The 14,449-nt window shown below is 37.7% G+C and overlaps 1 protein-coding gene across 1 annotated transcript in view; it reads left to right on the top strand.

Moving 5' to 3' along the window:
• ADCY2 (adenylate cyclase 2) overlaps positions 1-14,449 on the top strand; it is a 1,242,889-nt gene that overhangs the window by 1,217,295 nt on the left and 11,145 nt on the right. The window contains exons 23-24 of the mRNA XM_075212755.1: positions 1,752-1,866; positions 2,875-2,999. Coding sequence (XP_075068856.1) covers positions 1,752-1,866; positions 2,875-2,999 — 240 coding nt within the window. The remainder of the gene's footprint in view (positions 1-1,751; positions 1,867-2,874; positions 3,000-14,449) is intronic.

Genomic DNA, 14,449 nt, shown 5'->3' with positions numbered 1-14,449 from the left:
CATGCATTTCACCACTATAATGTTTTTTAAAGAACACTAAATTCAGAATGTAATAACACCACTTTTAAAGCCATGAACATTTGATTTGAGAAAAAGAGTTAAATTACTAGGCTAAAATACTAACTAATATGTAATCTTATTTATGTCTTATCATGAGATAGGGTACATCAGGGATGTATTTGTTAAAATGTGGCTCTTTTGTGTGTTTAAACCTTTTTTATATTTAGCAAAGTGTGCCTAGAAATGTGAATACTCTTTGTAGGGTAACTGGAAGGTTCATAATGTGCCCCATTAAATGTAGTAGAAATAGAAAGGCCCTTACCTGCACTTCCCTAATCTGGTTAGTATGTTAAGTGCAGCCAAACATGGGAGTAGAAATAGGAAAACCTCAAATCCTATTATGGTGTCAAATAATATATACAATGTTTGTAGATAGCGATTGCAAATGATAGTTTTTGGTATAACTTAGTCTCAATAAGTATAATGAAGATAGGAATGCAAACCTTCATATAGATGAAAAATATTCCAAAAATTCTGGTTCAAGACTTAAAGTTGTTGTGGGGCAGACCGTCATTTTATCCTTTCAGGCTGGTCCTTACCTCCCCTTCGAGGATTGGGCGGCAGAATAATGTGAGGCCTCGGGGTCTGTGTTCCTAATGTTGGAGGGTCTGTGCAGCCCATAAATGAAAACATAATAATATACAGCCTGTGATAAGTACTATTGTCAAATAGTGGTTTTATTTACTTTTTAAAGACATATTCACAAATGAACATAACTTCTTTAGGGAATATAACATCATTAAGATTATTGTTACTACTTTTTAACTTCAAAAATAATACTACTTTCATGAATTCTTGGTCCATAAAGTTTACCTTTACCCAATGTTGCAGGGCAATAGCATTGTGGCACATGGCTAGTACAGTATGACAAAAAGAAATTGTGAACCCACAAAGCAGCACAATCTATTTAAAATATCATTTTGTGAATTTTACAAGTTAAAATTATGTTTGTATAATGCTCTAGGTGGTATTTTTATTGAAACCTTTGATTGTTGAAGTTAAATATAAATTCAGATCATGGATTACCTTCAGGTCCTGTTTAATTTGAAACAAAATCTTTTTAAATTAAGAACTTGATTTAAACAACATAACATATCTATATGAGTATAGTACCTATTAACGGTACTGACTACTCAGACACGGATTAAGACGACATGAGGATTCCGAAGAAGTACTACCCCAACCTGAATAGATACTTCTTACCATGATCCAGATGACTTGATGGGACAACCCGAGCTGTTGCCGACTGTGGAAAATGTCGTCATGTGAAAACTCAACTCCTCTTAAAGCAGTGATGGATTGACCCACCTGTCATTCATGTAATGTAAGTATTATTTTAGGGGTTAGGGTTAGTGGTATTCGGTTAGGAATTAAGGTTAAGGTTAGGAGTTAGGACCTAGGGTCAGGGTTAGGGTTGTAAAGATAAGGTTTACCCTAACCCTAAACCTAACCGTAACTACTAACCATAATACCCCTAACCCTAACCCCTTTATTTCAGGTCAGGGTAGTACTTCTTCTTAGTCCATGTTGGGGTAGTCAGTATCATTAAACTTACTACCACTGATTTATACCAATGTGAGAAAATCTGATTTTTTTCAAAATTGCATCCACTTGTAAAATGTTACAGTAAATCAGAAGGAAATGGTATAAATACATATTTGTTTCTCAACATCTTTCTGTTTATATTACAGGAAACTGACAGACAGTATATGCACATAGGAACAATGGTAGAGTTTGCATTTGCACTTGTGGCAAAACTTGATGTCATAAACAAGCACTCATTCAATGACTTTATGCTTCGAGTGGGTATGTATTAGGTGCAAAGTATTGTTTGCTTGTAGTCACAAAATGACACTAGTTCTACATTTGGGCATGAGGTACAGACTAGCAATGCTTATAATATGCCCTTATTTGTCCACCAATTGCATTTCAAAGTGCACTTCTACTTTACAGTCCTTGGACCTGACCCATAAATAAATTAGCATTGATGTCTGGGTTTGTGGATATACCTGAAATGTGCACAGTGGAGATATCAAAAATACCATACTTCCACTTTATTTCCATCGCTTTCATTAATTTAATTTCTTTTTTTCTCCTAAATTACTGCGCAGTTTAGCCTAATGTATTGTAAAATTAATCATGATTGTGAGGGACATTGGGACAGTTGTTATTACATGTGTTGTGTGTGTGAAAACCTAATATCTGGCACCTCAAATTCAAGTAATTTTACAGGGACAAAATGGTAGAGCAATCTGTCACAAAATAGGTAACCGTGCAATCGTGCACTTTCCACTGTGTTATCTCATTTAAATAATCTTGTCCCGCCAAACACATAGAATTTTGCATGTGGTGCAAAAACAGGCTCTTCATAATCCATAAGGAAGACCACTGACCACCCATCTCCAACAGAGTGAAATTTGCAAAAGTACTGGCAAGATATCACAAGAGTATTTGAACTTCAATAATTAAGTTTTGCGGTTTCTTAATGACTCTTACTGACATTAGAAAATACCAGCAATACATTGATTTAATTAAGTAACAGAGATTAACATATAAAATATTTTGAATTCTGAAGTCTAAAAAGGTTGTTTGCACCCACACCTGAATGGAAAAATGTGGACAACGCCATATGTTGTAATATATTTTTCTTGTATTAATTCATGCATTCATGCATTTATAGCTTAGTGATTTACATGGACTTAACATAAAAATATTTGTGTATGGGGACATTTTGAGTCAACCAGGCTATAACCACTAGTAAATGATGCTTTATTTTGTTAATGACACTAATTTCTTTTAAATAAATTATTATAGGTATCAACCATGGACCAGTAATAGCAGGAGTTATTGGAGCTCAAAAACCACAGTATGACATTTGGGGAAACACCGTTAACGTTGCCAGCAGAATGGACAGCACAGGTGTTTTGGGTAAAATACAGGTATGATTATTTTTAGCAAACCTTGTGTGTAATTAAATGTAACAAGGAAAATCAACAAGTAGCTAGTGGAAAAAAGACAGAGATAAGTAACAATGGTTTAGTGGGGACAAGAGAGTAGAGATGGTTCTATCATTAGTACATTGGATATATATTAGAGATGTGCACAGTACCCTGTGTTTTGGTTTTGGTTCTAAAACCATCTTTGGGGCCGATTCAATTCGGCCAGGTTAGTGAAAGAATAATGTGGAGCTATTTGTATTACCGTTAATACGGTAATTTTATCCTGGATTTTTGCTTGCGGCCCCAAGGGCTGCAATCAAAAATCATTGTTAAAATTACCGTATTAACGGTAACACTGCCCACTATTACAGTAGTAATGGTAATAATGCGCAGGCCACGTTATTTCTAGTATAACATGGCTGAATTGAATCGGTCCCTTTCTGTGTTGGTTTTGGTTTTGGATTTGGATTTCATAAAACATTGTGAAAAACAGGTTAAATTATGTAATTTTGAGCTGTTTTTGTTCCAACATTAGTATTTATATCATTAACATTCATTTACAGACATTTAGGGCCTGATTCATTAAGGTAAGTAAGACATAGAATGAGTAAGTTTTCTCCTTGACAAACCATGTTACCATGCAAGGGGTGCAAATTTTTTTTTTTTTTTTGCACATTGCAAGTTAAATACTGTCTGTTTTTTCATGTAGCACACAAATACTTGATAGCTTATTTGTACATTGAAATTTAAAGATGATCTAGGACATGCTCTACCCCAACTATAAATCTGCCATCACATTTTAAATTTACACCTCCCTTCAATGCAACATGGTTTTGCCAAGATGCAAAGTTACAAATTTTTTGCTTTACTTTCCTTAATGAATCAGACCCTTACAGTCTATTTTCTAAAGACCACCTCACATCTGTCAATATTTTCACCAATATTGGCTAAAAGGTGCAGAAGTAGCAACACAAACACATAGCATTTTAATAAAAAATATGATCCCTATGAAGCATAGTGCAGAGCACTATCTTTTGAGATTGTTGTTTTAGAAAAGAAGATAGACCAAGGTGGGCCTCACCTGGAAGTAAAATGGTGGGAGAAAAGCCACAAACTTTTTTGTGATTCGCAATGTTAGGAAGCATGTGTGACACCTTGTGGAGAGGTAGATCAGTGGCAGTAATAAAAGCACATTAGATGGATAGCAGCATCAATAGACAGTTTAGACAAGAAGATAGACAAAGGTGAACTGTACCCAGAAGCAAAATGGTGAGTGCAAAAACACCAACTTATCTGTAATTCTCAACCTCAGATGGTATTTGTGACACAATGTAGAGAGACAATAATAAAAGCTACTTAGACAGATAGCAGCATCAACAGAAATTTTAGAAATGAAGATAGAACTAGCTGGCCTGAACCCAGAAATGAAGTGGTAGGATAAATGCATGGACACAATATTTTAAATGTTAAAAAGCATGTGTGACAGATTGAAGAAAGGCAGTAATAAAAACTCATTAGAGAGGATATCAGCAACAGCAAAATACATTTTCTAAAAGCAGATAGATCTGAGTGGCCTGCTCCCAGAAGTGAAGTGGTGGGAGAGAGCATGTGTGACACATTGTAGATAGGCAGTAATAAATACTCAATAGACGTTTTGCAGCTGCATCAATACACATTTTAGACAAGACAATAGACCAAGGCCATAATGTAAAATAGTGCAAGCTGGAATTGCCCTTGGGCCCTAGCACCTAACCATATGTTAAAAAGGACATGCATAGTTTAGCAAACCAAGTATTTTAGTGACAGGGATTGTCACCTTTGTGGCTGATATGATATGATATGATATGATATGTTTGGGTCCCCACAAAAGAGAACATTTTGGCTGTTGCTTGTTGAACTGCAGAAAAGATAGGTATTCTAACAATTTACTAAAGGGCATTAGGCTAAAAGTGGTCATCTTCCTCAAAGTTGACAATGTCATCCACCTCATCATCATGCTCCCCATTATCTTGTTCAAGTATAACACGTTCATCATTTTCTGATCCACAATTATTACCTTCATCCTATTGCACATTAGTAAGTTCCAAATGAACATCCTGAATATCTATCTCTAAATCATCATTACTAATCATGCCCACATTTCCAAATGATTAAGACATTTTGGAAGGAGGTTGCTCTATAATTACAGTATTAGAATCTGAAATGTCAGACTCAACTATAGTACTCATGGAAAATCTTAAACTCTCCTCAGTATTCTGTGAGCACCCAATTTGTTCTTTAGCTTCAGTGCTCTTTTCGTGCACCGATATGGCTATTTTAGAGATGACAGACCTACACTTAGAGCGAGAAGGTTGTGCATGACAAGTTACAGAAGATGTATAACCATGTTGGGCACTCTCTTTTGCAATGGCCATTCTAGTAAGCATAGCAGCAGTACTAGCAAAACGTCGGCATGGTCTGAGCCTTGTCTTGCCACTGGTGGTGTATGGTATGTTAGCAAGTTTTTTTTAGTCAAATCACCACATTCATCAGTAACTTTTCACTTAATCAAGAGTTGATATTTTCCTTGAAAGTGTTTGGATTTTTACACATTTTATTACACTTTCTTCCCACATCACCTTTTTTACTAGTAGAAGTTGAAAAAGTACTACTACTGCCAGTAGAGGAATGTTTTTGATCTGTAGACTGATCAATGATTGACAATAGGGTAAAGCTACTCTAACTTGAAGCTACTTGTAGCTGCCACCACACCAGGCAATTCTTCAGACACAGCTTCACAATATCATTTAGATTTATACACTTGGTTCTTGTTAGGATGAGAGCATAAATCTGATATGATGAAATAGAATATTAAATTCCAGGGCCCAAATAATACATTGCATTGATACATAAATGAATTTGATTTTCAACTCAGATAAATGTTTGACCAAATGTTTTTAAAAAGGAACAATTAGCCCAGTAGGAGGTAATTTGGTTGAGCAAACCCATCAGTGAGGAGACCTGCTTAAGATAGGCAGATCACAGACATCCATTGTTTTTGATCATGTGTTCCACTTCCTAATTGACTTCCTTTCAATAGGTAGTGTAAACACAGAGAACCACTAAATGTAAATGAAAGAGCCAGATGCCTAGGTGAGAATCCTGGAGGCAAAGACCACATTTGAAAGCCTATACAGGTATCTAGAAATATGGGCTTTAAAGGAAAATGTCTTCATAGTTAATATTTTGGGAAATCTGGGTGCTACTCCATACCAAGGTGCAGAAATCACACCAGGGTTGTGAATGACAGGAACTGGCGGTATCCTGTAACAGTTATAATCACATATCTTTGGAAAAGGTGTCACATTGGCATAATTCCATCGTGTTTGGTATAAGAAGATGGACAGATTCATATGGGATATATTAATGATAAATTTGGATCTGTGTGTTGTTCCACAGAAAAGTTAGGTCACATAGTAGAATTGGTTAGTAAATCAGGCAACATGCAAATGGTGATTGAAAAAGTGTCACAGTCCACAACCCCCTGGGGGTAGAAAGAGGTGTGGAAGTGTCTTTAAAAGGCTGAGACCAGGTACAGCAAATTGTCAGAATTTTTGGGAAATCAATTCACATTGATAAGCTGTCCATCTTTCAAGCCAATTTCCCTTGGCCAGAAAAGACAATTCACTTAAGCGCTACTCTGAATGTAACCCCTTTTTTTAAAACTGTTTTGTTTGTTATGTCAATCTATTAATTGTTTATTCATTCTTTTTTTTATATCTGTATGCCCTGTACTTTTGTATATTAAATCTACAATTTAATATGTTGCGTCCTTGATACTCTAACTAACTCATTAGCCTTTTAAGAAGAATATAGCTCGGCCAAGATAACACTTTGAATGCCAGTGTGTGATTTGTTGATACATTTGATTAACAAGCTGTGTGTGCTTGCATTTACATTTGTGTAACAGTCTGGAGCTGTGAAGAGTTAACCCTTTGCTTGCTGGTGTGCGTCTTACTAGTCTGTGGATAGCTAGAAGCCTTGTGTGCCAGTGTGGGATAGTATATTGGGGTCCTATTGCCCATATTCAATAGATGGTGGCAAACCTGAGTTGTATGAGCTGCGAGTGCTGTTTGGGGGTGATTCAGTAGGTCTATAACCCGTGTGATAGGTAAAGAGAGACTGCGGGCTGGAATCGTGTGACCTCATACAGCAAACACATCCAAAGTCACGACAGCTGGGAGCATGTTCGTGACAGTTCTTAAAATATATTCTTTGGGGTGTGCATCCTGTTTTCTGTCTCTTAAGTAGTAAAGATGTCAGTGATACTGCCCCTAATACAATTGCATTCAGCATTCAGATTGAAACAGTTGAGGTTTTAAACAAAATATTTTTTTACGGGGTGTTGTAGCTCAGAGTCAAACGGCTCCCTGTTTCTTGGCCATTAAGTAGTCAGATGTCACTGATACCGCTCCTTCCACAATTGCGATGAGTTTGAAACACTTTGATTTTAATAGCAAGAATAAATATTTGTTGTCCACTTCTAATTAGTCTACTAAAATACTATAATATACTGATATACTGATTGTCTACTCTTCATTCTCTCACACCCTAATTTATCAGTACAGATTTCCAGCACACTGATCTGTAAATAAGCTGTTAAGATTTGTGCAATAAAATCACAGTTATTTCAATATACATTTCCTCTTCCATCCTGTCCAACTCACTACAAACTACTTTATGAGCACACAATTGCAGCAGATGTCCTACCCACATGCAATGAATTCCAAAATAGCAGCTGAGAACAGGAGGGAGGGCTATATATAGAAGATATCGATCCAAAACTCGCAAGATATGACATTTTACCAGAAATTACTTTTTTTTTTACCTTGTTTTCAGATCTGAATGACTCAGGACTCAGTTCATCTTGTTACCCCAAACCACTCATTTCTCTCATATATAGATTTAGCTTTATTGGGGAGACTTAATATAATTGTACTGAATTTAATTTTTACTTCCAGGGCTGCCACATGTGGCTAAACTGCTCTAAGACATTGCTGATAATGGAGACAATGCCTTCATTGTTTATAATGTATCCATCCCACATCTGTGCTAGTGCCAAGATTAAATGTGATTTTTTTTTTTGTTTCCCACTGGGCTATGTGCAATCTATCCAATATATAAATCTGTTCTATTAAACAGTTTTCAACAGTTCATGATCCCTTGGGATGGTTTTGGGGATGCTATAATATGTGCTGTCAAGAAATCCACAATATGATTAGGTGCAGAACTCTGCTATGGTGGGGCAGGCTCACCAGCTGGTTCAGATATTCTTGAGTCCGCACAATTCAAGAAGCACTCTGGAGAGGCTGAATGCGATATGGATGATTTCTGTGACCAGATAGGCTTACATTTTTGTTAAACAAAATACTAAAAATATTAAAATAAAACAGTTTATGTGTTTTACAAAAGATTTATTTTCTTATAGCCCAACCAGTCTTACCCCCTTGTTTATAGATATATTTAACTTATAAACAGGTTTTTTCCATAGGCAGACCATTTATGACTCTGTTGCAGTTAGTTTAAAATATCAGTAAATAGGGTAATTGTTAATAAAAAAAAATAACTTTATGTTGCTTATACTTCTGATGTCTAAGTATATTAAAGTGATGGTGGTAGCCATCTAAATATTTAAGGTTAATTGAGCCTTCCATTCTAACTTCCTATTTTTAGATGCTAACAAGTTTTGAATAGTATAAGTGATTTGTCTGAAAATTGGCATGTAAAGATATTGGCAAGTCTTTTTTAAAAGGGCGAGCAAGGACTTACAGGGGACATTTTACAGCAGTTTTAAAAATTGAAAGTTTTTGAGGATATCAGAGCATTTTCTGATTAGGAGTTTGTCACTTTAAAACTAAAGACTGACAGTTATTCATGAAACTTAGATGGATGAAAATGTACTGTGTACACTTTGTTTACATAAAGTTTGCCTTTTACCAATGTTAAAATATTTAAGTGTTAATTAAAAGTTTGGCACAAGACAGGTCTGTGACCTTTGTCCCTCTCTTCACACAGTGTGAACATAGACTAAATGAAAGAAAATCATAACATTCCATTCTTAAGGCGATAATATTATACTTGCCTACTCACCCAGAATTTCCGGGAGGCTCCTGAATTTGGGACTTCCGAAAGAGTAGGCAAACCTACCCTGTAGAATGCCCAAATTCAAGGCATTGAGTAGCGGGGAAAGGGCTCAATCGTGTTGTTAAGCCCCCCCCCCCCCGCTATTCAATACCTTGAATTTCTGTATTTTGTGGTAGGGGCGGGGCTATAGTGACATAATGATGTCACTACCCTCTGTCACGTGATCTGTACTCCAATCTCTCGGAGTACAGATTTAAAAAGTAGGCAGGTATGGATACAGTCAGAACCAGAAAACAGAAACATACCAGTTACACCATGCAAATAGTTTTAGGAGCAAGAGAACAAACAATTCCATCAGTATGACATGTGAGTAAATCGCAATTACATCAGAAGACACATGTAAAATGTAAAGAAATCTTACCATGAGGACAAGCAGGTGAGGACCAGGGGATTGGAAGAAGAGAGAACCCTGCTCATGAGAGCTAACATTCTGAGGCAGAGAACAAATGGAGATGATGAGGGTGGGGAAACAAGTTGACGGGTCATATGATGCATGAAGGGGGCGCTACCTTAGAATGGGGCAAGGTAGGCATAAGTGAAGAATTGAGTTTTAAGGAAAGGTTTGAAAGATTGAAGGTTGGGAGAGAGAGTTGTCTGGTGGCGCAGGGAGTTCTAAAGGAGGGATACAGTGCGGAGGTGAAGTCCTGCAGGTTGGAGGTTGAGGTGGTTATCTGAGGGGAGCAGAAGCAAAGGTCCACAGCAGAATGGATTGATAGAGTAGGGAAGTATTCCCTGACCAGGTCAGAGATGTAGGAGGGGGAGGCATTGTAAAGGGCTTTATAGGTGTGGATAAGCAGTTTGATTTGTATTCTGTGGGTAATTTGGAGTCTGTGGAGTGCTTTGAAGAGAAGCTTAGGAGAAGAGGAACAGCAGAGGAGGAAGATAAGTCATGACGCTGCATTCAGGACAGACTGCAAGGGGACAGATGGCAGGTCAGTGAGGAAGATTAATGAAGATAGGAAATGATAAGAGCGTGGACAAGGATCTTGTGACATTGAGGGAGAGTATAGTGTGAATCTTGCAATATTGTGAAGGTGGAGGTGACAGGATTGCATGAGGAACTGGATGTGGGTTGGTAGATTACAGCAATGCATAGGTGTGTAGGGAAGAAGAGATGTATAAAAAGTTATTTAAAAAGGGGACAAGATCACAACCAGGGAATTAGAGACCTGTAAGCTTGACATCTATAGGGGGGAAACTACTGGAAGGTATATTAAAGGATAGTATTCAGGATTACTTGGTGCACAATAAGATTATTAGTGGGAATCAACATGGATTTGTGAGGGATAGGTCATGTGAAACTAATCTAATTCGTTTTTACGAGGAAGTTAGTGGAAACTTAGACCAGGGCAGCACAGTAGATGTGGTCTATTCAGATTTTGCAAAGGCCTTTGATATAGTGCCACACAAGAGGTTGGTTTACAAAAAAGGGAACATTTGTACTTGGATCGAAAACTGGTTAGAGAATAGGGAACAGAGAGTTGTGATAAATGGAACATTTTCGAATTGGTCAAAAGTTTTAAGCGGAGTACCTCAAGGTTCTGTGCTGGGACCACTCCATTTTAATATATTTATTTATGACCTTGGTGATGGTTTAGAGAGTAAAGTTGCAATTTTTGCAGATGACACTAAACTCTGTAAGGTAATAAAATCAAAGCAAGATGTAGCTTCTCTACAGAGGGACTTAAATAAACTGGAGGATTGGGTGGCCAAATGGAATATGAGGTTTAACACAGATAAATGTAAGGTTATGCATTCAGGGATCAAAAACAAGAACGAAATCTATAAATTTAATGGAATTAATTTAGGAGAATCTATAATGGAAAATAATTTGGGAGTGCTCGTAGACAGTAGACTTAGCAATAGTGTTCAATGTCAAGCAGCAGCTGCAAGGGCAAATAAAGTATTGGCTTGCATAAAAAGGGGCATAGATGCAAGGGAAGACAGTGTAATTTTGCCACTGTATAAATCGTTGGTAAGACCGCATCTTGAATAACAGTACAGTTCTGGACACCACTCTATAAAAAAGATAATTTGAAACTAGAAAGGGTTCAGAGAAGGGCGACAAAATTGATAAAGGGTATGGAGTTCATTAAGTTATGAGGAAAGGTTAGCCAGTTTAGGCATGTTTACTTTAGAAAAAAGGCGTCTAAGAGGAGATATGATTACTATCTACAAATACATTAGGGGTCAATACAGAGAACTTTCATGGGAACTTTTTACCCCAAGGACACGCGGTCACCCCCTAAGATTAGAGGAGAGGAAATTTCACAACCAGCAAAGGAAGGGGTTCCTTACAGTAAGGGCAGTCAAGATATGGAATTCATTGCCAGGGAAGGTTGTGATGGCAGATTCAATAGATATGTTTAAGAAAGGGTTAGACAAATTTTTAGCGGAAAAGTGTATCCAGGGATATGACCGTTAATTAAAATGAAGAATAGTAGTGGATATAGGGTAAAAATAGGACTGCAATATTGGGTTTGGGGGGATTTTCACAATTGAAACAGATTGATGGTTGCTTACTCTAGATCAATATCAAATATAAGTGCAGGATCGCAAGAGATCCAAAATAGGTTGAACTTGATGGACTGGTGTCTTTTTTCAACCTCATCAACTATGTTACTATGTTACTATGTTACAATGTATGGTGTGAATCTCAAAGGAAGAGAAGGTGATGGAGGGCTGAAGGGGAACAATGCTGTTTGGAATGCGTGCAAAGGATAGATCCCTATAGGAGAGAGTGGCAGGGGAGCTAGTGTCAGAAGCTGGGATCAAGGTTTCAGTGATGACAAAAAGGCCCAAGGAGTGGGAAAGGAACAGGTCATGGATGGAAGAAAGCTTGTTACAAATGAATTTGGCATCCCAGAATGCGCAAGTAAAGGGGAGGAACCTAAGAGGCGTGATGTGTCTAAGGTTGTAGGGGTTGGATGAGCATGGAGGGAAGGGAGGATAGTGATGACATCAAGCTGATGGTAGGGATGAAGGAAGTGTCACCAGCAGTCAGAGAGTACAATTGTGAGAATCTGGGCAAGGACAATGGATGGAGTATGATTTGGAGGAATAAATTGTGGTGTCTGTGAAAGTGAAGAAGGTGAGGGTAGCAGGGAAGAGCATATGTGGCTGAAGGGAGGGGGAAGAGTAGGTGGAATGGAGGGGTTTGGGAGTAGGGAGGTGGAAGAAAATGAAAGGGAGAAAATTGAAAACCGCAGGGGTGGAGCAGAGAGTATAAGGAATGAGGTCAGTTGATGAGTAAAAGACAGGGTAAAGAGTACCAGCTGTGGGTAAATGGTGATGGAGAAATACTATAGGATACCAGGGGTGAGGAATAATGGGTGATGGAGAGAGGAGGAAAAGCTGTGGGGAAAGGGGAAATCATGTAGGCGGATGGCACATGTTGATTATTTCTAATGGAAGCTAAGTGGGGTGGAGGGAGAAGAGAGGACAGGCCTCCTAGGAGTAATAGGGAGGTAAAATGTTAGAAAGTATTTAGGCAAAAAGGGTGAAGATTATGCGCTCACCTCCTGGTGGCTGCAGGAGCTGCAAGCAGGACCAGGGATCCCTCCCTAGTAATACACTAGCAAGCAAAAGTTATCCTGTGCGCTCACTGGCTAAATGATTGTAACAATAATATGTATTGTATGGTGTACCAGATGTATGGTAGTGGGTAACCTCTACTAATTGAACAATACTCTATGGCGTAAATATCTTATTTATTAATCCCTATACATTGTAAGCTGAAATAGGATAAAAGACAATTGAATAAATTCTAAAACATATGAATACATGTACTTATGCTGCCCTGGGCAGACCAAGGTCAGAAAAAACAAGACAATAAAATAATCCTAAAAATTAAGAATACATATACTTGGATGAGCTAAAAGAGTCCAATGCCAAGATTATTGTTTGTGTTGCAACCAATGGATACAAGATTCGTGATTCAGATACAGTCTAAAAGTCCAATGGGTGGATCTTCAGATGTTAAAACGTATTCCTATTTGACAGAAGGCATGCCCACGATTTAATCACAACTTGCATGATGTCTCAAATGGATCCTACATTTGGGATAGACGTGAATAGTCACGTCCTAATAGTGAAGTAATATAACGATAACGGAGGTATAATATAGGTAGTATACCTAATGGAGAAGTTGTGCTTAGTCCATAAGTATCCCACACACTGGTGGGATTAATACTTGCGATTTATGTGAACCTTGGATAGTGGTGTCAGTCACTTGTAGCGGTCCCGCTGATGGACTGCGGCGTACAGAATGGAGTGTCCAGATGATACAAACAGCAGCGGGTGGACTCTTTTAGCTCATCCAAGTATATGTATTCTTAATTTTTAGGATTATTTTATTGTCTTGTTTTTTCTGACCTTGGTCTGCCCAGGGCAGCATAAGTACATGTATTCATATGTTTTAGAATTTATTCAATTGTCTTTTATCCTATTTCAGCTTACAATGTATAGGGATTAATAAATAAGATATTTACGCCATAGAGTATTGTTCAATTAGTAGAGGTTACCCACTACCATACATCTGGTACACCATACAATACATATTATTGTTACAATCATTAAGCCAGTGAGCGCACAGGATAACTTTTGCTAGAAAGTATTTAGGCAGGATGCTGAAGGGTAATGAGTGGAAACCATAATGGCCAAGGGTATAGATTAAATATAGAAAAGACACTAGTGATTGAGAGCACAGGATTTTGGCATTTTGGTAATCAGCCAGGTCAGTTGTTGGAGAAGTGCCTGGAGTAGTGGGTAGGTCTTGTAAGGTAGCTGGATCAGGTGCAGCAAGGAAGTCAAGGAAGAAAGAGGGCTTTAGTGGAAGTGGGAGTCAATGAATCTAAATAAAATGAAAAAAAGAAAAAAACAGAAAAAAGAAGATGCTGAAAATAAAAAATAGGAAGAAAAAAGTAGACTTAAGAAAAAGAAGATTGAGTAACAAAAGTTTGTGGAGTGTATCTGTATTTTGTGTTCTTATGGACCCTATGCACAATACACAGGTGCCCAAAGGAGGTGGCATACTAATTTTTATCCCTACTCATTACAGCACCAGAGTGGCTAGAAAGAGCACCTGTACTTTTCAGTGCTGGGACTGGTTGTAATTAGTAGGAAGATAGACATAATGCCTCTTCTGTGCAGTCAAAATAAAAATAAAACCAATGGACAGTGCCCAATGTCTCCACTATGTGAATGAGTGAAAGTAGGTATTGTCAAACTACAAGGAAAGCACATCAGTTGTAACCAAACTGATGAGC

The sequence above is a fragment of the Mixophyes fleayi genome, chromosome 5 (assembly GCF_038048845.1).
Source record: "Mixophyes fleayi isolate aMixFle1 chromosome 5, aMixFle1.hap1, whole genome shotgun sequence".
Lineage (NCBI taxonomy): Eukaryota > Metazoa > Chordata > Amphibia > Anura > Limnodynastidae > Mixophyes > Mixophyes fleayi.
This window is presented reverse-complemented; position numbering and strand designations above follow the sequence as displayed.